Here is a 23,495-nt window from a genome sequence, read left to right as displayed (position 1 = left end):
CAACTATTTTGTGCAATCTCAAAAAACTGTATTTGTGAATAAAAAAGTTATTACTACTATTTTTCGTTTGATAATAATGATTTGAATGCGATCGTTCTTATATATTCCTTTTGAAGAATAAAATCAGGGAACAAGCCAAAAAGGGGCATTAAAAACTTTATGCATTCTCTGCATAAAATCATGTCTCGTTCCTTACAAGAACCTTTCTTGTGTCAATTAAATAATAAATAAACATTTTAAATAAAACAATTTCGAAAATCTTCAATCATATTGCACGCGTGGACTATTGTCTATTCACTACCAGAGACAAAATAAATACAACCTCATTGTTAAGCTTTATTTGAATAAGCAAGAAGCAAACCTATTTATATTTATTTACCGTCAAACTGAGGACAAAAGCGAGTGCCTATAGTATAATTTACAAAACTGACTATTTTAACAAGTTATTTGTAAGCCAATCAAAAATGTAATATCGCTATCTTACTTCAACCGAGTTGTAAGACAAGGATAAAGATGTTTTTGTTGACTTATCATTTTCGTTTAAAATCTTATGAGATATTTACAAAGGATCTATACAAATTGGGTATATATTTTGTTAGTAAATTCAGTCAAGGACACTTAAATTGTCTAACATTAGATGTTACTTTTTCTAAATATAATATAGATTTTGTAATATGAAAGGTTATGTTATTTCCATTTCATTATACATTCTTTAGAAAAAGTTCCTTAATATGCAGGTTGACATTGAATTCATTCGAGTCTTTTAATTTTGGAGTCTTCCCATGATTCTAGAGTTATGGAAGCATAGGTATAAAAAGTAATTATTATATTTTCTTTTTTTAATTTCCAGCAATGCGTAGTTTTGACCCTCTATTTGTGCAAATATTAATTCAAATGATAGGTTTGAACAACTTACAATCATGAGCAAAGTCTATAATAAAAGTATTAATTCAAAATCACCCTGCATTTGTGATCAATTTGAATGAACCTCATAAATATATGACAAATCACACAAACCAGTGTCACGGCCAAGTCAATGCTCTATTTATATATTATTTCATTTATAAAATATCATAATTTATAACAAATTAAAACAGTCAGTTTCCATAACGGGCGTCTATAGACTAGAAGGAAAAATGTATGAAAATACATACTTATTTTACATCATACATATTACGCATTTTCAACGTGATATAAACTCAAAAAAGAGTAAAACTTTATACTATACTTTTCTATATTACACACAAAACAATATTCTATACATACATAACGGATAAATCTTTCTGTCAGTCTGTATTTGACAAGCATAAACCATTTTCTCTATCAAATTCAATAGACTATTTCCGTTGCTATATTCAACTATTGCTAAATTTAAACTGTTACATAGGTGTAACATGTTTATCTATTTTGCCTATAAACAAAAAGAAATATTCAAACTGATGAGTTCATTGGCTTCTAAAGCGTACAACCTTTTATACATTCTGTTATACGTCTTCTCAACAGATGTTGCAGTAGATTTTAAAAAGTCTATCAGTTTTCCATGAGGTAATTTGTGTAAATAAATTATAAAATATGTATGGAACAAATTACACAGCTCGAGTCAGCCTCTAAGTAAGTTCCAGACTTGTGTTGAGAGATACTAACTCAACAATACTATATTTTATATTTAATACTTATATAGAAGATAAACATTTTAGAACCAATCGGAAAAAAATCGTTTCTCATCATGCCCTGGCCGGGATTCGCACCCGGGGGACCTCTGGTGTCACAGTCAAGCACACTACCCTTATGCCGTAGAGGCCTGCCATCATACTATGGGAAACTGATAGATTTTAAAAATTATTATTAATTTTTCTTGTATGGTAGCATATTTTTAAGAGGCGTTAACAGGAGCTACCATTTTTTACATTTGTTACTTAATGTGTATAATCTTTGCAAATCCGATCATTAATCACAAAACTTGCGTTATATCCGTTAATCTTGCTACATATCCTGTTACATACAATTTATATTACCTACTCGATTTCCGAAACACTCACAAAAAAAAATCATGAATGGTTTTTGCAATATTCACAATTTCAAGGATTTTCACCACTTCTATTTACGGTCCGAGAAATAATTCACACGTCACAATTTCAACTCCAAAATCTGACACTGTTACGCACTATCACAGATCAATAAAACCTTGGTTGCCTCGGCCCGGCCCATCTATTAGGCGGTCTCATGGCATTTGAGCGAGGCCAGAACTGCGGTGCAAACTGGGGCCGAAACGTCCTTGGACCCCAATTCCTTGGGAACCGTTGGTTCACTCGTTCGTTCAACTGTCTGGCGCCTTGATTAGGGTACTCATCGTACTCGTCAAATTCTGGAGATTTGTCCCTTATTGGGCTTTTTTCTAACCCTCTGCTTCTCAAGTCTTCATCGTACACGTCGTCTTCAAATTGGGTTCGTTCCGGGAACGGCATATTGAATTTTAACCCCGGCGGCATGTTCTCGAACGGGTTGGGGAGCGGATGACTGGGTGCGGAGTTCAAAGCTGGTTTCTCGTCGTATTTTCGGTTGATCTGTATGAGGTTGTGGTTGGGTTCCTTGTGGTTTGTCGTTCCGTTGTCGCCGCCGACTAAAACCTTGTTGCAACTGTTGCGGCGATTGTCGTTAGGGTTCTGGTTGGGGTAGACGCCTTCTGAAATAAAATTATGAATTGTTTTCTTATTTTAATTTTAAAAAATATTAATAACTAATACTAAGTAGAAAAAGAATTAGACAAAAATCTACGCTTGACTTTGACATTTCTATCCGTTCTGTCCATTTTCTTAAAAAATGGCACAAATACTAACAAATGCTAGAATTTATAAAATTAAAAAAAAAAAATTCCAAATTTTTTATTCATTATTATAGGATATTATTATATCGCTTAATAATTGTCGTATGGTTTAACAACTTGGTTGACGTCAAATAAATTACTTATACTAATTTTTTTTACTAATTATAAAAGTATGTTTAAAAATAACTCACGTTGGTCCTCATCTTCCGACAAGTCCATGTCGATACTCTCCACTATATCGCTCGGTGGAATCGTGGGCGGTACTCTGTAGTCCTGTCACAAATAAAAAAATGTGTTTTATGTTGTTTAAAAATATGTACCAAATGCATTTACACGTTTTTGGCTATATAATATTTTCCCATAGCCAAGTGTCAGTACTCAAATATAGTTTTTTATTAGATTGGTATAAACTGCATGATTTTAGTGTTGAAAATGTTAAATTATTCCTTCTCTATTCAGGGAATTGTCCTGGCCGGAGATGAGGTCACGAGTACGCTAAATCGATGAGCTGATGCATTGATGCTGATGATTGCATGAAGAGAATGATGCAGGTGAATGAAACGAAAGAAGTATGCAGTGATCGTGGCAAGTGGAGAGATGTAGTCTCTACCTACACGTCCGGGAAAGAGTCGTGATTTAATGTATGTATGTAATAAAAAGTGAATGGGTGTGTGAATGAAAAGTGAATCACAAAACTGCAAAAGTTAAACTTACTTGATCTAAATTAATAGGAGGCGGGCCCATAGGTCTAGGTGTTGGATGGACCTGTCTCGGCGGAGGCAACTGGTGCGTTAAAGATATTAAATTCCTATGATCTACATCTGAAACATACAAAAAGGATTTTGACAATAAACTGATACGTTTTTGTTTACACCATTTAGATTTAAACAAAAATGTCAAAAGCACTGATATACAGGGTGTACAGTTTCATGGGCTGGTTCGATACTGTGCGGATTGTAACCCTTTACACCCTGTATGCTAAGTTATGGAAGAACAAACGGGACGTTTTAGCTCAACATTGGTACACGATGACACTGTATTTGTAGGTTAAGTGTCAGTTAAAAGTGCAGTTAAAAAAAGAACGCATTCTTTTTATCAATTCCTGGCTTCCCTAATTTCATGTTCTGTTTTACTTTTATGCCACAAACAGAACTACAACGGTTTTTGTTTAAAAATATAGAATGTTCTTATTGAGCGATTGGCTAGCATTACATTACAGTATTAATTCTACATTACAGTAGCATTGTCTACCCCGTACGAGATAAAGACGTGACACTAACCTTGTTGAGGAGCTGGATGTCTGTTGAGAGCTGGGTTGATGGGCGGCGGCACGGGCGGGGGAACGCTGGGTAAGAACCTGTGATCCACATCTTCCATATCTGTAATCATACCCAATGAGCTAAAGAGTGTAAATACGCCGTACGTATAATGTAAGGTCGAAAAATAAAATAAAAAAAACATAACTTTATTTTAACCAACAACTAACACTTAGCCCAAAAAATTAAAAAAACAAGATATATATTATCTGGATATTCTAATAGTTCTAAACTTATTAAGTAGTAGTAGTAGTAGTACTAGGATTAAGTAGTTAAATATGTTAAACGATATTTATGCACACGCCATACTGCTCCAATATTCATCTCTCCTCTCACGGGTCTACTGGAAGAGATTTCTATTGAAATAAATGGCACCTAAATAAATAAGTAGTAATATTCTAGTGATAATCTAATTCGTAAGCAGGAGATATTTTTTTGCAACTATGGCCATAGTTTGTGCTGTATTTATTTGCTAATTGTCCTGGGTATGAAATGTTTATCTATATAAGTATTTATTATAAAATATAGTATTATTGAGTTAGTATTTTGTAACACAAGTTTCGAACTTACTTCGAGGCTAACTCAATCTGTGCAATTTGACCCGCATATATGTGTCGCATAACTTCAAACTTGGATAAATCCTTCTTCATAGATTTTTAAGATTTTGGTATCGTTAAAAAGAAAAAAACACAAGCTTTGAATCTATTTTGTCAGTTGTGTATAAATCCACATAGTTTGTGAGAAATTAAGAGTCAAAGTCATATCATTTTATGAAAGCCAGATATATCCACTGTCCATTTTTTTTCAAATGATGGTATATCCATGACGACCAATCAACGCATTGCTTTTATCTAATATGTCCGACAATTGGCGTAAAGTTTACGACTTTTAACAACTTGCGCTCCCGTGTTTTATTATTTATTTTGGGTAATTACTTCGTTTCCATGGATAATTCTATTAAAATTGTGTCACCCAGTAATGCCCGTAAACGGCCTAATATAAAAACTCGCCGTAAGAAAGAGGAACGAGCGAAAATTCGGTAAATTTGTAATACGTATGCAAGCGTTATTTGAAATCTTCAGACAGCGCTAGTGATGTGGCTAGCCATTATCGACTCAATTACCTACAGTTACTATTGTGTTATTCTTCTATTACAGAATAATTAAATTTGGATGTGACGAAATATGAAACAAGTTTTGTTTTACATACGACCTCTCCGATCTTTTAGTAGGTATACAGGACTATCTGTATAAGTTATTGTCCAGAGAATCTGCCAATTGGAGTTCCGATTAATGAAGCAAAATTCACTGATGTTCGCAAATTGCTGAAAACTCACTTGAACAAGATTGGGCTTCGTGGCCGCAGTTAGTTAGTTAGTTTTTTTAGTTATAAAAATATGCTCAACAGTGAAAATGTGATAGGGCGACCAACGCTCGAAGAAGAGATTGCAGGAGATGACTCAGAAGAAGTATTAAGTTTTGTTTAAAATAATTTATTTTGTTACTCACTCTTTTAATAAAAAAAAACTTCGTTTTTAATAAATTTTGTCACACCTTATATTAATTTTAAAAAAATGGTTTGTCCTAGTTATGTTATTTTTCTTTCTATTCAGTTAGCTAACACCTTTGACCCTTGATAATTTACCGTGATATCGTCATGAGCACATAGAGCACATCCCTAGCTCGGGTCGTATTTTTTTAAATCTAGTTAAATCCAGACAGGTTAAATCAAAATAATATAAATCCATCATAAGTTTTTTCAAAGATGGATAAAATGCATTCCATTATATCAAATATGTGTAGATCCAATCTTAAAATTAAATCTTTGCAAAGACGAATTGATAAATTATTCTAATTGATGAAAGGGACGGTTTTATTAACTATTGTTGCCATTTTAAAATAAAAACTGCCTTAGAAATCAAAGTGTGTATATTATTATCACTGTTTTCTGAATATCTTCTAAAAGTGTAGAGTGGATTTATCCGACTTTGAAGTTAAGCGACACATATATGAGAAACGAACTTTCTCTAATTGTCCTGGGTCTTAGATGTTTATCTATATAAGTATTCATTATAAAATATAGTATTATTGAGTTAGTATCTTGTAACACAAGTTTCGAACTTACTTCGAGGCTAACTCAATCTGTGCAATTTGACCCGCATATATATGAGAAACGAACTTTCTCTAATTGTCCTGGGTCTTAGATGTTTATCTATATAAGTATTCATTATAAAATATAGTATTATTGAGTTAGTATCTTGTAACACAAGTTTCGAACTTACTTCAAGGCTAACTCAATCTGTGTAATTTGACCCGTATATATGTATTTATTTTTATTTTACTTATTGTAAGATGATGTATTATTTAATGAGAGTGGGAGAGAGAAGTACTGAATGAAAGAGATGAAATAATAATCGCGCCAAAAAGTACATACGTGTATGTCCTTCCACAGGTAACATTGGTTGCTCTTTTGAACATATCAATAAATAGGTAAATATCATTTTTATTCTTCATTTCATTCTCATTGTATTCTTTCAAACTTATGTACTTATACAAATGTTATCTTAATATTTTAAAGAGAACTAAATATACAAAACACTGATTAACGGGCATATCAACAAACAGCCCAAAGTCTAGAGAAAAAACAAGAGAGAATTTCCCAAAATTCTTGCAGGAACTGGGAACTTTCGTCTCAATCCCTTATAACAGTTATTGCGAGAATTTCGATGGCGTTTTAAACCACCGTATGTATATTTCCTTTTTGTTTCTAACAACGTTTGAAAAACCAAATAACTAAAAATAAAACGTGGCATTTTATTATATATTTTGTATTTTTATATAATAATAAATAAATAAATAATATAACTTACGTCCCAACATCGGCAGCACGGGCGGCGGCGGTGGCGGCGGTAGAATGCCGCGTTGGTCCACGTCCGAAGGTGGTGGTAATTTCTGTACAAAACATTTTTTTTTAATTCTATAAATAATAAAGCAAGAGCAGATGATTCAGCGCCAAAATAATTCGTCATCGGGACATTCAGCAATAGAATAGTGGAGAGAGAAAAGTCGGAAAGCGGACCCCGACCGGACCGAAACAATTCTGTGGAGGATGCAACCGGGAACACGCAGAGATGAGAGAGAGAGAGAGAGAGAGAGAGGGATATTCAGCAATAGGACTTTTCATATTTGAAGGATTCGTCGACACAAAAGTATGTAGGTACGATCTTACGACAAATGGTTCGAAGATAAAAAGTCCTGTTGACTCAACGCCAGAAGAGGAAAGATTGTATTGACGAACGCTTCATAGGTCAAACGACCGTCAGAGAACAGTTTAAGACATTTACAAAAATCTATCACTGTGTATATACATGAAAGACGGTGAACGAAACACAAATACATGTGTAAATAGCAGTAAATTTGAATTTCGAATTCCTCACCAAAGAGGAGAAATTTGTGATTAAAGTGGCCAGTACAGCAAAACGCCAATTTCATATGTAAGGACCTAATATCTTATACAATATAAAATAGGATACTTGACAAAGTTCTAAAAACTATCTTGGGGTATTTATTTGTTTATAAGGAGCCTTAAAAAAATACTTTTCTGTTTTTTTTTAGCTATTTTATTAAAAAAACGAATGCAGTGACGTAGATTTCGCATAAATACAGAGCATGTTGGTGTTTCACGTCATAATAGAAATAGCCAATCACGGTCGTTTTTAGTCACGTGACAGCTGCATAAAAAAACCTAATTTTCGGAGACGGATTTTGTTAAAATAATGCAATATTTATTTCTCGCATTATTACAAATCGCTCCAAAAAGTCTAGTAAATATATTATACGAGTACATACCTGTGTGTATGTGCGTGTGACCGTGAGCGGCGGCGGCGCGCGCGGCGGCGACTCCGGCGTGTCGGCCAGCGGCGCCGCGCGCTGCCGGGACACACACTAACTCTAAATCTTCATTCATTTCATTCATTCAGGCCGCCCGCGACTTCGTGCGCGTGGACACCTCATCATAGCGTAACAATCAATCCTATTCTAGGTCTCCAGCTTATCAAATTTCATACGTAACTTTGCGCTGCAGCATTTTTTCAATAACTTTTTTTTGGTTCTATTATTTATCAACAATTTTGTATTTTTTTACTTTGTCAACATCCCTATCCTGCTATCTTGACTCACCATGCGATAAAACAGGGTTTCTCAAAGTTTCAGCTACACGCGCGCCTGTTAAAATTTCCAAGTAACGGCGAACCCCCTACTAAGTAATGAACTACACACTATACTTCAGTCGCCAGTGTGCCAGTTATCAAAGTACCATTACATAAATCTTGTCGCGACCCCCTGCCGTCGAATGGCACGTCGTTTAATTATTTAAACCTTGTAAATTATATTGCACTAGCGACCCGCCCCGGCTTCGCACGGGTGCAAAATTCAGAAAAAATTATGCATAAAAACCTTCCTCTTGAATCACTCTACCTGCTACAAAAAACCGCATCAAAATCCGTTGCGTAATTTTAAAGATTTAAGCATACAGACAAACAGACTAAAATAGCGACTTTGTTTTATACTATGTAGTGATTAAGTAGTCACAGTGTAGCGCCTCCCTAGTGTGCTTGTTCTATCTTTTTGTTTTAGACTACTAAGTATATAAATTTAATTTTTTAAAAAGGTGTCCTCGAAAGACCGGCGTTGTGGTTGCCACCGCAACATTATGCCTTTTTGACATTAACAAATACGCCCAAATTGTAAAATCCTGTTACTTAGTATACTCAAGTTTGTGATATCGCATAAAATATTTTTCTTTCTTTCATTCAATGGCGTAACCCCACTTTGAGAAACCCTACGACAAAACAAAAACAAACTTACCGGCATCCAAGTACTACTATTCCAAGGGCCGGTATTTTCTGGAAGGTACGGAGGATCTGGCTCGTCGACTGAAACAAAAAAAAACATACATACATATAATCACCTCTAAAATTCTCAACTAAGATTGTGTATAATTTCGGTACTAAATTTTATCAATACTGACCATATTCATACACATATACATAAAATCAGACATCTTTTCTCGAGGAATAGTTCGAGACTACATCTTTCTACTTACCACAATCTATGTATACTTTTTTCATGAAAGCTCGTAGATTTTGAGTACTCCTATCACGTTTGCGTATATAGATACGCAATATCCTATCATCTCTCTCTTTCTAATTCGAAGTGATAGAAAGAGAAAGAAAATAAGACACATTGGTTTTCTTATTGTTATTAAATTTGAGAGTTGATTTGATCAAGCAAGATACATATACTTTCACTTCCCATGTTGCCATTTTATTCTCATCGAGACTGATAAATTCTTATTTAGGCATCCTCGCCAAACATACGTATCTTCAAGAGTACTGGCTCTATCTACCGCGTAAAGGAAACAGACGTGATATATGCAAGTATATAAATTCTCACCAATAACAGCGTCCGCCATAGTGCCATAGAAGGACGTGGGAGGTGGGGGATTCCCCGTGCTGTCCGGAGTGAGCAGGTCCAACCCGGGCAAGGCGTCTTGGGACTTTTGGGACATTGTACCACTGGTTACTGGAAAGAAAAAAATATTTTTTTCAAGATTTTTAATATTTCAAATAATATTTTTATATAGATATAGTGCCGTGTGGTTCCCGGCACCTATGAAAAAGAATAGGACCACTCCATCTCTTTTCCATGGATGTCGTAAAAGGCGACTAAGGGATAGGCTTGCAAAATTGGGATTCTTTTTTTTAGGCCATGGGCTAGCAACCTGTCACTTTTTGAATCTCAATTCTATCATAAAGCTAAATAGCTGAACGTGGCCATTCAGTCTTTTTAAAACTGTTGGCTCTGTCTACCCCGCAAGGGATATAGACGTGACAATATGTGTGTAGATTTAGTTTTTGTCTCGAAACCAATTTCGTGAAAGAAAAAATTACATTTGTAGCAAACAATAAATTATATATCCATAATCATATAAGCGTAAAAAGGATTAGTATTTTTATAATGATTTTAATGAAATCAGGCATGAAAAGAGGAGCACTTTAGAATAGGATTAGAAAAGCCATTGCACTCCATTTTATGCCTCTCCATAACTTTCCCATCCACAGATGTCGTAAAAGCAGACTAAATAAATGGCTTATAAACTTTGGATTCTTCTTGTAGGCGACATTTAAATTTCAATTCTATCAGTCATATAGCTTAACGTATGTTAGTTAGTGTTGTATTTGATAAATTAAATAAAAAAAAAATTATAATATAAATAGAATTCAGATACATACTAAACTTACCAGAATTATTATCAGAGTTCACTGTGTTACTGTCATTTGGTATTAGAGTCTTTAGGAACTCATTAATGTTGAAGTCTTGTTTCTCTGAAGGCCTCGAGTTTATCACTTCTATTTTGTTAGCTGCAAAACAAAGGAAAAAAAAATTAAGAACTGTCTGCGAACATTTAAAATTGGAATATATAATTTTAAGACTTTATAAACCTACTAGAGAACACCCGCGTTAAACGAAAAATAACCATAATTTCCGTTCCCACGGGAATTTCGGAGAATGCATTCTAAGTGCACCCATAGACCACATAAAGAACCTACATTGCTGTATTTGGCTAGTGGCGAGTGAAGTTAATGATTGCATAACAAATATTTATTTTACGAGAACAATTAACAAATCTTATAATCTTGGGATTCTTTTAGGCGATGGGCTAGCAACCTGTCACTATTTGAATCTATTTGAATTCTACCATTAAGCCTAACAGCTGAACGTGGCCAATTGCTGAATGGCTCTGTTTGTTACTGCTTCTTCTGCACTGATGCCTTGGAAGCGGCAGTAAACTTAGTTTTAAGTAATTTATTTGACGTCAACCAATGTTGTGAAACCAAAAGTTTTGACAATTATTAAGCGATATAAAGTATCCTATAATAATAAATAAAAAATTTGAATTTGAAAATTTGAATTTGGATTTGTCTGTCCCGCAAGACATATAGACGTGAATATATGTATGTATTAACAAAACTCACCATTCCCATTGTTGGAGTCCGCCGTCTCGTTGAACAAAGCCAAGGGATTGTCTGAAGTGAGGAATGACGACAATCCCAGATTGTACAGAGAGCCGTCCGCTGCCAATGACGAGTTGAACGTGCGGTCTATGTTGTATGCAACTGAAAGCAATTATAATTTTTTTTTTAAATCAGCTTGAACAAATGGTTAGTCGTTTGTTTAGAAGGAAGTTTGTTAGCCTTTCTCTTAAGGGAAAGGCTAACAAACTTCCTTAAACTAATAAACTTCCTTCTTGTTAGCGATGGGCTAGCAACATTTCACTGTCACACCAGAGCACTATAAAGGAATAATCGACATGAATGTATATGTCTATAGTTCTTTAAAACGGAATAGAATAGATTTATTTTCAAAATTAAATCTTATTTTAACTACTTCCGCTTCCGAAGCGCATGTGTAGAAGAATTAAATTTAAAATGAAGACTGTCAAGATTATATTTTGTTATACTATAAGAATTCTTTACCAGATACTTTAAGAGGTGTACTACTACATACATATGTACATACATACATATGATCACGTCTATATCCCTAGCGTAGACAGAGCAACCAGTCTTGAAAAGACTGATAGGCCACGCTCAGCTGTTTGGCTTAGTGATAGAATTGAGATTCAAATAGTGACAGGTTGCTAGCCCATCGCCTAAAAGAGGAATCCCAAGTTTATAAGCCCATCCCTTAGTCGCCTTTTACGACATCCGTGGGAAAGAGATGGAGTGGTCCTATTCTTTTTTGTAATGGTGCCGGGAACCACACGGCACGGTGTAATACTACTGTTGAATTATTGGCGTAAATAAATAAATATATAAAAATATATATCAATGTACTGACTGTCATCATCGCCGTCGTGTGTGTCGGGCGCGGGCAGGTCAATGTCCTCGTCGGGCCCGGGCGACGGCACGTCCTCGTCGCGCTGCGGGGGGGACGGGGCTCCGCGCGGCAAGCTCGGTATCAACTCGTCCAGTTTGCGTTTGAGCACGCGCACTCGAGCGCCGAAATTTTTATATGCCTGTAATGTTAGATAATGGAGTTTGTACTGTATTTGTTTTATTTTATTAAAAGTTATAATTCACTCGATTCTATAATATTAACTCTATCTACCACGTAAGGGATAGAGACGTGATTTTATGTATTTGTATGTATGCATGTAATTATGTCAAACTATTATTAAACGACTTCATAAAAAGGAGGAGGTTCTCAATTTGAAAGATTTATTTAACGATTTTTCCCCTTTTTTTCTCATTCTCCTTTAAAATCCTGAAGCTTTAAACTTGCGGCTCTTATTATTTTCTAATGACGTAAACATATATACAATAATTATTAAATGACCATAATATTGCAAACTAGGTATACTCACATAAGCAACCACTTTGACTTCCCCCCTCTGAGTCTGATAATATTGGTCTGCCGCACTCAGCAACGCTAGCAATGCTTCTCTCGCGACAATCTCTCTTTGCAGTGCTTGTGTGTACTTCTCCACGCATGCTATGCCTTCGTTCAACTCTTTCTCCACTTCTTCCTTATTACTTTTTTCTGAAAGTTAAACATTTCATTTGATGTTGTCTTGGTCTGATGAATGGAACCTTTAGGAAAGGGAAAACTGAGATGTCAATCTGTGAAGCACTTTAAAATAGGACCACATCTCTTTTCTATTCCAAGGGCGACTAAGGTCTTGTTGTTGGCGATGGGCTAGTAACCTGTCACTATTTGAATTTCAGTTGTCTGTTTGTGACTACAATAAACTCATGGATTGAGTAAGGTTTTTCTGCCTGATCTCAATAACCTCTGCCAGTCTCCTAAAGTACATTATAAACGGTTGAACATTCAGTTGCCTGTATTTGCATGTTTCTTTATGGAGTTTACCCTCATCAAAAGAGCATCAAACTAATGTTTACAAATATATAAAAATATTAATATATAAGAGACAGATTACACAGAGAGAAATAAGTTTGAGACTTGAGTTACGAGATACAAACTCAACAATTAGAAGTCTTTGGTACATAGTACATAGTACCACAAAAACCTGTGCATCATGCTTTTTAAATCTTGGTTACATACACTCAACTTAAATATTGGACTACCAAAACCTTTTTTTTATTTATTAATTTTTTTTATACAACCTTATTTATATAATTTTATCAGTATTATGTATCAAGTTACCTTTTAAAGTAGCACACAATGCCTCGGGGTCAGACAACTGTAGATGGTTGTCGTGTATGTATTTCAGTCTCAGATCAGTGTCCGCCTCCAAAACCGTGCACTGCTTAATTTTGTTTACCAGTTGTTGCGGCTGTAATAATAAAAATTCATATATTCATGTCTTGCGGGGTAGACAGAGCCAACAGACTTGAAGTGACTGATAGGCCACCTTCAGCTTTTTGGCTTGATGATATAATAAAAACGAATGTAATAAATGTCTTTTATTCTTTAACCATTTTCAACCACTTTTTTGTAGACCTCCTTCAGTTTCATCCATCTCTTTTGATCTAAAGCTGTTTCCATTCACTTCATGCTAGCTATTCATTTGATATCATCATACCAATGCATCTGGGGTATTCCTTGTGGAATAAATATTCTGTGGTAAACTATTTTTTGTATATTTTTTTATAGAATTCAGATATCACTTTTATTTAGGTAAAAATAAAACTTGGTTAGGTTACTTGATAATACATACATACATATAATCGCATCTATATCTCTTAGGGGTAGACAGAGCCAACAATATTGAACTGAAAAACCATGTTAAGCTAACTATTAGAAGAGGTTTTGTTTAGAAAAATTTATATTCTTATAGTGACAGCCTGCTAGCCCATCACCTAAAAGAAGAACCAAGTTTATTAGCCTATTACTTAATCAACTCTTTTAGAGATGATGGGATGGATATGATAATATTTATAAGTTGAATGAATGTCTTACTTGAAAGTCCGAGGATTCATCATCAGTCTTCTTCATAGCTCCAGCACTGAGTAGCCCAGTGAGATCAGACAAAAATTCCTCATCATACACAGCTCTTTGCTCCCAAATTTTGAAGATACGCATTATCTTTGTTCGAACCTTCTCATCTCTGCAACAATAACAACAATGTACTTTCTAATCAAATTAAATCATTTTTACTGGTCTAGTATAGTCATATCAAGCATAAAGTTCGACATACAAAATTTTATATTATCAATCATTTTCTTTTTAATTACAAATTATCCTTACTTATATATTATTTGTCACAATTTATTTATAAAATATGTGCAAATCAAGACAAATTCAAAGCTTCACTTATGAAAATTTCTAATTTACATATTTATAAAGATAGATAAGCTCTTTATTGCACCAAAAGAAAAAGAAAAACAGAAAAAATCACTGAATAAAACTGAAGATATATACCTAACATAAACAAACAGCAATCAATTATTGATATTATAACTAACCTCACAAGGGGAGTCGCTTTCTGTAAATTTAGTCCCCAACTCTCTACAAACTCGTAGTTCTTCCTCTTACTGTACTGTATCACATCATTGGCCAAATAAAACAAAACCAGCCGCTGTTCCACCTTCACTCTTTTGAGCACATTTAACCAACTAGAAACTATTTTCTTGTGGTGTACCCGCTGCTTCAGACACCACGAAGACAGCCCTTGGATACTCTCCTGAGTATCCTTCAGCTGCATCAACTTCTTTTCAAACGCCAATGTATTAAATTCTTCAGTTTCACCCATTGTTGTTAAACTTACAACTAACCCAAGAAGGGTTTTTCAGAGCATCAAATTCAAAGTTTTATTAGCATAAAAATGTTTTACAAGAGTAATATCTTCAATAATCGTAACATATGGCCCTAATATGTATAAACATAATTTGTTGGCCGAACAGAATGCGTCCGGCTACCGCGCTCTCAATGCAGTTCATACAAAACAGTATTACACCATTTTTCTGTAATAATATGAGCTGAAATAAACCTACGTCAACGAACAAACCTTCGAAACACGTTTTATAGATATAACATTAAATTCTCTAACCACACTTGTCGAATGCAATAAGAATTTCAGAAAGTTTAGTTCAATAGACAACAAGCGCCATTTTCTATTGGAAAGACAGACAGCAGGCAGGACCGATCGCAGCTTGACAGCAGCATTTTAAATGCTACCAACTTATATTCAAAAGTTCCCTATAAGTTTTTTATTTCCCTAAATCAGTAAAATACGAAGAGAGAAGAAAAGTAAAGGTATACGAAATCTGTGCCGGCGCGGCGTAAGTTTCGAATTATAAAAATTGCATAAAATATATTTTCAATCTAATTTCCGGAACCACGTCGAATCTTTGGATTGTATTGTGCATAAAATAAATAGATGTTCCGTCAGAGAGTGTAACGATCAAATCGGTTTTGATTATACCTATGCGCCTTGTTGCTTTTTGTTCCGCATTAAATTCAAATTTACAGCTGATAAATTAACGATAGGTAATTTTAGAAATTCGATAGTATCCAATAATATGAAAATTTTTGTAACTTTCTTTTTAGAAAATGACCAGGAATAACTTTGGTGCCACGGAGGATGGAACGGCCACTAGTGTGGGATGCAACTGCCATTGATACATTAGCGCAGTCTCCACTGGCCGTCAGCACTCCAAGCATCCAGTTCAAAGGCCGGTGGCCTTCTGCCACATATATAGAAAGCCTCTAAAGGCGCAAATACATGTGTAGGTATGTATTTACAAGTAAGTAATTTTTTTTAAACGTTTTGAAGTGTTTGTGTCCGTGGCCTCCATAAGCTTTTAACGTACTTTCTTAAATGATGAATGCTGATCAAGGTATGCCGTAACCAGATTGGACCCTGTATGCTTGTTATTCTGCATTTAATTCAAAATAATATTAAACGAGCAATTATTTACGAAGAAATGTAAGTGCATAAGGAACAAAATTGCTTGGTTTGATTTTCACACTTTCCATCATTTAGCCATACAGCTAAACGAGGCCTTTCAGTATTTTCAAGGCTAACGGCTCTGTGTATCCTGTAAGAATTATAGACGCGAATGTGTGAATGAATTGTACTTTTTAATTAATAATAAAAATATTGTAATTTCTCATTCTTATAAGTCCAGCTTTCGAAAGTTACCATCCTTATACCTTTCAACTGTGACTAATATGTTCAAGGACTGCCTTTTTATTATCATTATCTAGGACTGCCTTGAACATATTAGTCACCAAAAAATGATAATCGACACTATGACTCCTGAAATATGGGGACAAAATCAAAAGCCAAACAAGCAATTAGAAAAGAAATTGTAAAAATAACATTTTAATAAAGCGTAAAGCAAGGCAGTAGTGGATCTAATTTAGAAATGTATTCCAGCATAAGAGAGAGAGCAGAACAAAAGAGTGTTTTAAATTGAAATATTAATATGGATATTAAGCACGGAATAACATTCGAACATTTTATGGAAGTAGTGTCTCAATTAACTATACTATACCATGCGTCCAAACATGCAACATTTTACGCATTTTTAAACAAACGACCTTACTTATGATCAATATCTGAGATCAATAAGAACCAGCATGGTTTCTTGAAATCAGAAAGAAGTAACTAAGATATAGCATAGTAATACAACGACCATGAGAAGTTAGTAAAACCATAAGCAACAATAGCTTTTTGTGGTTCAATCACGCATGACTTATTTGAATGGATTATATAAAAATTAACGATTTACTCCTAAGAGAAGATTAAAAGTAAAATTGAAAAATTATGTCAGTGTCGTGATATTATTTTTCGCCTCACGTACTTACACGCATCGCACCACCTTGTCTGTTTTGCAGCCAAGATCCGAAGCCGCTTCGGAGACCTTATTCAACAACCCTTTTCTAACATCGCACGCTACGGACGAACTCTCTGCTTGCGTACTCTCAACTAAGTTTGACATGTTATCTATGATATTTTAAAAATAATCTTGTCTTTATTGTTACTGTCATAGTTGTGTTTTAACTAGAATAAAACCAATACATTTGGTTTTGCATTATTATTACAACACTTACATACCCAGTTATGATACATGACGTGAGTCTTAATTTTGGCAACCTGGCCTCATCACGTTTTAGTGCGTGTGTGTAAAGTTTCATCTTAGAGTTTCATGATACATCAGGTCACGTCGTTCACATCCAACATAAAAAAAATATATTGTTATCACTATTGTCAAAATTGACAACAAACTTTCATTCTACCTATACTATATAGTTTATGTTGGTACCTAGCTGTTTCTAAACAAAACCCGTCCGCGATACCTTTGAATTTCAGTCCGGCTCTATATTTTAATTCCATTAACGAGTCCATCTGTCTAATATCGCAGGTAATCAAGTGGCTGGATCACAGAACAGTTGGTAAGAATTTTTATTGGTTTCCAAAGCATAGCCTTTAGGTACCTACATAATATCGTCTGACTCATCTACCCACTATGAAATAGAAATGAACTACAAAATTAATTCCTAGTTTTAAATTACTAGTAAGTATTTAGGAATACCACTGAAAGTCAATCAGAGCACAGATTTTGTCACAGATTTTGCAAAATGGTAATGTTGTCCCTTCTTTTAATGTTAATCCTAAATCTTTAGAAAACTGGGGGTATCAATCTTCTTAAAATTTCACGTTTAATTAAGAGTCTAGAGAAGGACACAGGATACCTTTCATACCGAAAAAACCTGTATCCTTTTCAAAGTGACCAAAAAAAGGTAAACTGATTAGGGAGAGAACCAAGCAAGATATGTCTATTGTGCAAATGGCGTATGCCAGGACTGTGAATAACTTCTGGTGTAATATCTGGTCAATGCTAGCAGGACACACCAATGTTGATTGGATGATATTGTTGAATGTGAATGTGAGACTATAAAACTCATGAGCGCGGTGACTATTAGCCTGAAGGCATTAGTTGTGGGATCGCTCGACCCAGAACTGGAAAAGCACTAGGCCGGATGGGTTGTACAAGTTTTGGTCAAAATGGTATCATGCCCCACACTCTATTAGGATCGATCTTATCATTATGGACAGGACTGTTATACTGCTAACAACTCTGACATTGTATTGATAGACCTATCAAAGCGCCAGGCAGTACCTGTGGACATCACCATACCACATAACGAGAACCTTGTGAAAGCCTAGAACGACAAATTGACAAAATACCTTGACTTGGCTCACGTGGTTACTGCCATGTGGGATGAGGATTCTGCGATCATTGTCCCGATAGTTGTATCTGCCAATGGTTTAATAGCATAGTTTCGATCAACATCTAAAGACGCACTCGTTATATGCAGAAGGTATTACTTCAAGACGGGGCATGCTACGTCAGAAGATTTCTTTCTCTGCAGTCTTAACAACGGAGGGGTTAGTGCGAGTTTCACTCAATCAAGCACGTTGAGCAAGTAATCACGAATTTCTATGGAATTGCATTAGTGCCATCACGTTACCACCAGGTGGCGCTGATCAAATCATAAAACACAAAGTCGTGTTTACTTGCTCGACGGGTTTGATCGAGTATAACTCGCACTAAACCCTCCAGTAGCTTGAGTCCAATTCCGGTAGATTGAGTCCAATTCCGCTGTTGGTAGATAATTAAATATGTTTTTTTATACTGTTTCTATTTTAATATATAAATATTATAACATAAGTGTAGCGAAGTAGTAGTAGCGAATTATGCACCTATTGTCGGAATACATCTCATAGTACTTAAATTATGAACATATTTTGTTCCAGATCAAAATGGTGGTGTTGACGGGCGAAAACCTTGGGAAGCGACAGCATGACTTGAACAAGCAGGTCTCCAAAGCTGCGGTAGATTTTGAACAGCTGAAAAAACAACCCAATGATACCGATATAGATATTTTATTCAAAATCGACGTGGCTTCAAGGTATAAAAAAGCCAATTTCATCATTGACATGCTAAAGAGCGGTGATAGTTTGTACATTTCTAGAGCTCTCAAATGTACTTGGTTGTATCATACCGAATATGCATCATACATCAATGTTGATTATCTACATCACAGTGTTTTTCCATCCATGTCGGCGAAAATGAAGCGAAAGTTACTTACTACTATATCGATGCATCTAAATAATGAGGTTCGATGTAAAAGCTTTTACAAATATTGTATTAGTGCAAGATTAAATAATATTGCATTAAAATTCTTAATATTTACATCTGAACCGTTCAAACGCGAAGTCATCAATACATCTTTTGTTAGTATAATGAATCAAGAAGAAACTTTTTACAGACATTTTGTCGGAAATTCATTTGGCTTAGCAAAGTGCATTTTAGACAAAGCTTCCGAATATACGAGAACTGAAATTTTATATTATCTGAGATACTTGATGTCAGTCTCACAGGGTGACTATTTAGACTTGTTTGAAATATATGATAACTACAAAAGGAAAGGAAAGCGATTCGGTTTAAGGATTTCAAAGCAGATAATGAAGAAACATAAAAGAAGATATCTAGAGCACCCTCTCCTATATATGGATAGATTAAACAAAGATGTTATTGTCAAACGCATTAGTGTGAGTAGTGCCCAAGAAATTATTGCTAAAGCTCTGCGTGCTCTTCCTGAAGCCAAAACATTCTGGGAAATTAATTTCTGCAAAAAATTTGATTATCTCATAAACAAAATTCCAGCTAATGACAAATTAATGTTCATGAAGAACACATTCCACGATAAATTTCCAGAAGAAATTTTCGAAATGAACAAAAAGTTTTTCGAATTGGGATACACTTTTCTTATGACAGACAAAGAGAAAGAGGAATGGGCTATACGCCATATCGATTGGGGTACAGAACTAAAGGGGAGCGGCCGTAATTACCTTTGGTATGAATATGTTAGCTATGAAAAAGCATTCCCAGAAATAAAATCTACTGTTATGAAAAAGACAGATTACAGTGAAAGAAAAGAAGTAGTTGAAGTCCTGATAAAGGCTGCGCGGAATCAATCTCATATTCATTCACTCCTCACATACTACCATGATCGTCATAGTAACGAACCACAAAATATTAAAGAACGCTTCGTAGAGTCATTACTTCGAGAACACAACGTATTTGAATTCGATATCGGTTGCTGGGCGGCACTTAATAAAGTCTTGCACAATTTGAAAGTTTACAAAACTATTGATGGATGTGAAAATTATCTCATTATGTATATGACAATCATGTACCATATAATTCGTAATATAGATTTACCTGAAGTTTTGAAAAAGTTTCTATTGGAACACGGTTTGAGACATTTACGTGACAAAGAAATATTGTATAAAAGAGTTAGCAAAGAAAACTTACAACAAGTTTTCGATTATATAACTAACCTTTATGTTGATAAAATAACAACATTATTTAATGAACCAGATCATGACCCTGGTGATATATATTCTTACATAGATCGATATGTCAACTATATAGCATATCACAAGAAAACTTCAGAGGATTGTGCACCCATAATTACGGAGTTCGTGAACAGTAATCGGGACCTATACAAATATAGCGCTTTTTTTAGAGTAAACAAAGAGAATTTAACAGAAGCTATGTTGTTGCGAGAGTTAAAGAAAGATTCTAACAAAACTGTCGAAAAACTTTCAGAACTAAGAGACGTTTTCACTGAGCAATCGTCAGACAATTACATAAATACTTTCTTGAAGAAATTGAAAATTTACTTTCCAAATGATATCGCCAAAGAATATTTGCAATTTTTCTTGAACACTTTGCAGGAGGAAAAAATAACTCTGCCTCGGGGTATCGTAAACATTGTTTATGGGATATTCCAATTAGCTGACAATCAAACTAAAATCGATTTTATGAATAAATATGAACCGACAGATCCGAAGATAAACAACGAGACAATCAATGCCTTTTTCTTAGGTGTACAAGAAGCAATTTGTAAATCTGTGTGTTTTTCTCGCCCTCCTATGCCTCTCCCGAATGTTCTGAAGTATATTAAAGGAGATTATCTTAAATATTGCCTGCCAATATTCCAGTCATACCAAGCTAAGTTACCTCAAAATTTACTCCAAGAATTTGTCATTGCATTAATAGATACTCCGGTGTCGGTGCAAAAACACGCATTACGTCTTGTCTTCGAGTGTTTTTCTTTGGAAGATTTGAAGAAAACTATTCGCAAAACATGGCGAAATACAAAGAATATCTCCGTAAGGTATGTGTTATATCATTCATTGTTTAACAAAATCTGCATTGAAGAAGAAGGACCTCAAGCTGAACTTTTTGAACTCCTAAAAGAATTTACTTCGCAATTGAACGACGATGACCATTCTGAAATATTTGACCGATATGTTAACGGCAATAAATTACCAAATCATCTTTTGGGCGCGTACATAAAAATTTGTTGGCATAGAATCTACAATTTTGAAAATAATACTGAAAATTACCGCATAAAAACGAAGGTCATCGAAAATATTAATAATTCAATTAGTAAAGTTGAACCAGAATTCGTAAAAGAAATTGCTGAAGAGCATGAGGAGTACATGTTAGATCAAAAACATCTACGTCCCCAGTACGGAAACGAAGCATTAGACGCGTTGAATAATGCAAAGTGGAAGCTTGTAGCCAAATACATCGTTTACTTTGCCAGTAATGCCAATTATTTGGAACTAAACTTGGATCTAATGAGATCAATATTGCACAAGTGTCTCAACATGTGGAATGTAATCCACGATGACATACACACAGCTCGTCAATTTTTCTGGACTTTTATAGATGACCTGATTGCCGTAGAAACAGAAAAGTGTTGCGGAGACGCGATACCAATACTTGAAACAGTGGAAACGTTTCTTATAGACCTTATTCCTCTGAAGCAAATGTATAAGTCATTATGGTCTTTGAAACTCAGTATACTAAGAAGGCAACAGAAACAATCGATCAAGGCCAGCTATTATAACAATAGGAATTTGAATATTGTGCATGTAATAAAGAATAGCATTTGTGAGTATGGACTTAAAGTGGCTAAGTTGGTTGAAGAAAATGTGATTAGCAACACATATTTCATAACAGCAAATGACACTATAGCTGAAATAATAAAGGATAATGTAGACAGTATAATTGCTATAAAAATTGATCACAACCTTGGCCCAAACTTGCATGAAATTATGAGGGATCGTTATGTCCTCGTGGCCAGCGGTCTTATAGAGATTAATGCAAAAGAGACATTATTATTAGCTTTATATGTATTGCCATTGGAATCTGATGCTCCAAATTTCCCCATGATTGTCGAACATATAGAACATTTCAATGACGAAGAAGTTCAGTATTGTTGGTTTAATAAATATAATAGAAATACAGTTAAAAGGAGGAGACTAAGGTAAACAGGAAGATACTGTAACAAAGAGATAACAAATAAGAGCCAGATACTGTTAAAATATTGTTTTAGTAAGCTGTTGTAAGCATACGACTAATGCATGTTACTATGAATTAGGTATTTCTGATCCTTTTTTATTGTATATTTTTCTACACAAGTATAATTTAAAATTATGGTGGCGGTAATGGATTATCTTGATAATTCAAGCTCATTACTTCTTATTTACTTTACACATTTGCTTAAACGTCCACATTAAGAGTATTTATTTTATAAATAAGGATGTTTATAAAAGTCTAGTGATACATAGTTGTCATTTATTTTTATTAACAATAAAATGTCTATTTTAAGAGCTTTTCGATATTCATTAATTTGTTACAAATATTAAAAATATTTATTTTAAGGGTTTCTCAGTAATGATTTATATCTAAAAAGTTTTAAGGTTATGTACCTACGTATATAACAGTAACTAAAAATAAAAAAATCCTCATCGTTATAACTTAGTTCATAAGAAATGTACCAGGTGGTGATATAGAAACAGTATAGAGATATTTTTTATTATTATTCATATCTCAAATATTTTACTAAGAAGCATGTTTGGTGCCTATACTTTTTATATTTAAACTTTTTTCCATTTTTAATAAAAATATTTTTGGAGCAAATGCAATTTTATTTCATTATCAACTCTTTGTCGCAAATTGGTATATGCGATGGTTTATTCGCAAAATACTATGCAATTGTCACGGATGCCTCTCTTATTCACATTGACATTTTGGGTCTGTTGGCTCTGTCTCCCCGCAAGGGACGTGATTATATATGTATATATGTGTGAGTATGATAAAAATTTATATCAGTAGTGCCATCATGAAAACTGAATGGTACAAGTGTCAAGTGAACTTTGACACAAGTTAGGTATATAAATGCAATTTTCAACAAAAATGTAGGTATAAAAATTGTTAACCTATATTTTAGTTC

At 34.4% G+C, this 23,495-nt stretch overlaps 2 protein-coding genes across 4 annotated transcripts; one reads left to right on the top strand and one right to left on the bottom strand.

Moving 5' to 3' along the window:
• Positions 1 to 323: 323 nt before the first annotated feature.
• LOC106138511 (uncharacterized) lies at positions 324 to 15,307 on the bottom strand. Of its 3 annotated transcripts, none has more exons than XM_060951788.1 (15): positions 14,633 to 15,307; positions 14,127 to 14,274; positions 13,371 to 13,500; positions 12,568 to 12,743; positions 12,042 to 12,219; positions 11,177 to 11,317; positions 10,442 to 10,561; positions 9,594 to 9,722; positions 9,006 to 9,073; positions 7,989 to 8,069; positions 7,010 to 7,091; positions 4,105 to 4,203; positions 3,539 to 3,645; positions 3,016 to 3,097; positions 324 to 2,683 (listed from the first exon to the last, which is right to left on the bottom strand). In XM_060951788.1, the coding sequence occupies exons 1-15, from the start codon at positions 14,917 to 14,919 to the stop codon at positions 2,175 to 2,177; spliced, it is 2,337 nt and encodes a 778-aa protein (XP_060807771.1). In that variant the 5' UTR covers positions 14,920 to 15,307; the 3' UTR covers positions 324 to 2,174. The 3 variants fall into 3 exon arrangements, with proteins under 3 accessions (XP_060807771.1, XP_060807772.1, XP_060807773.1); XM_060951789.1 differs by having other exon boundaries at positions 324 to 2,680; XM_060951790.1 differs by lacking the exon at positions 7,989 to 8,069.
• Positions 15,308 to 17,390: 2,083 nt separating this feature from the next.
• On the top strand, positions 17,391 to 23,172 carry LOC106138517 (uncharacterized). The gene is made up of 2 exons (XM_013339687.2): positions 17,391 to 17,567; positions 18,934 to 23,172. Exon 2 carries the CDS (start codon positions 18,940 to 18,942, stop codon positions 22,528 to 22,530), a length of 3,591 nt encoding a protein of 1,196 aa, XP_013195141.2. The 5' UTR covers positions 17,391 to 17,567; positions 18,934 to 18,939; the 3' UTR covers positions 22,531 to 23,172.
• Positions 23,173 to 23,495: the final 323 nt, after the last annotated feature.

This window comes from Amyelois transitella, chromosome 26, assembly GCF_032362555.1.
Source record: "Amyelois transitella isolate CPQ chromosome 26, ilAmyTran1.1, whole genome shotgun sequence".
In the NCBI taxonomy this organism is placed as follows: Eukaryota; Metazoa; Arthropoda; class Insecta; order Lepidoptera; family Pyralidae; genus Amyelois; species Amyelois transitella.
This window is presented reverse-complemented; position numbering and strand designations above follow the sequence as displayed.

Bases quoted from the DNA above. Each gene is read 5' to 3' on its own strand.
- LOC106138511 (XM_060951788.1), bottom strand. From the start codon at position 14,919: ATGGGTGAAACTGAAGAATTTAATACATTGGCGTTTGAAAAGAAGTTG. The intron at 12,220-12,567 runs GTGAGTATACCT...CTAACATTACAG, and splicing joins AAGTCAAAGTGGTTGCTTAT to GCATATAAAAATTTCGGCGC. The intron at 3,646-4,104 runs GTTAGTGTCACG...TGTATGTTTCAG, and splicing joins ACATCCAGCTCCTCAACAAG to ATGTAGATCATAGGAATTTA.
- LOC106138517 (XM_013339687.2), top strand. From the start codon at position 18,940: ATGGTGGTGTTGACGGGCGAAAACCTTGGGAAGCGACAGCATGACTTG.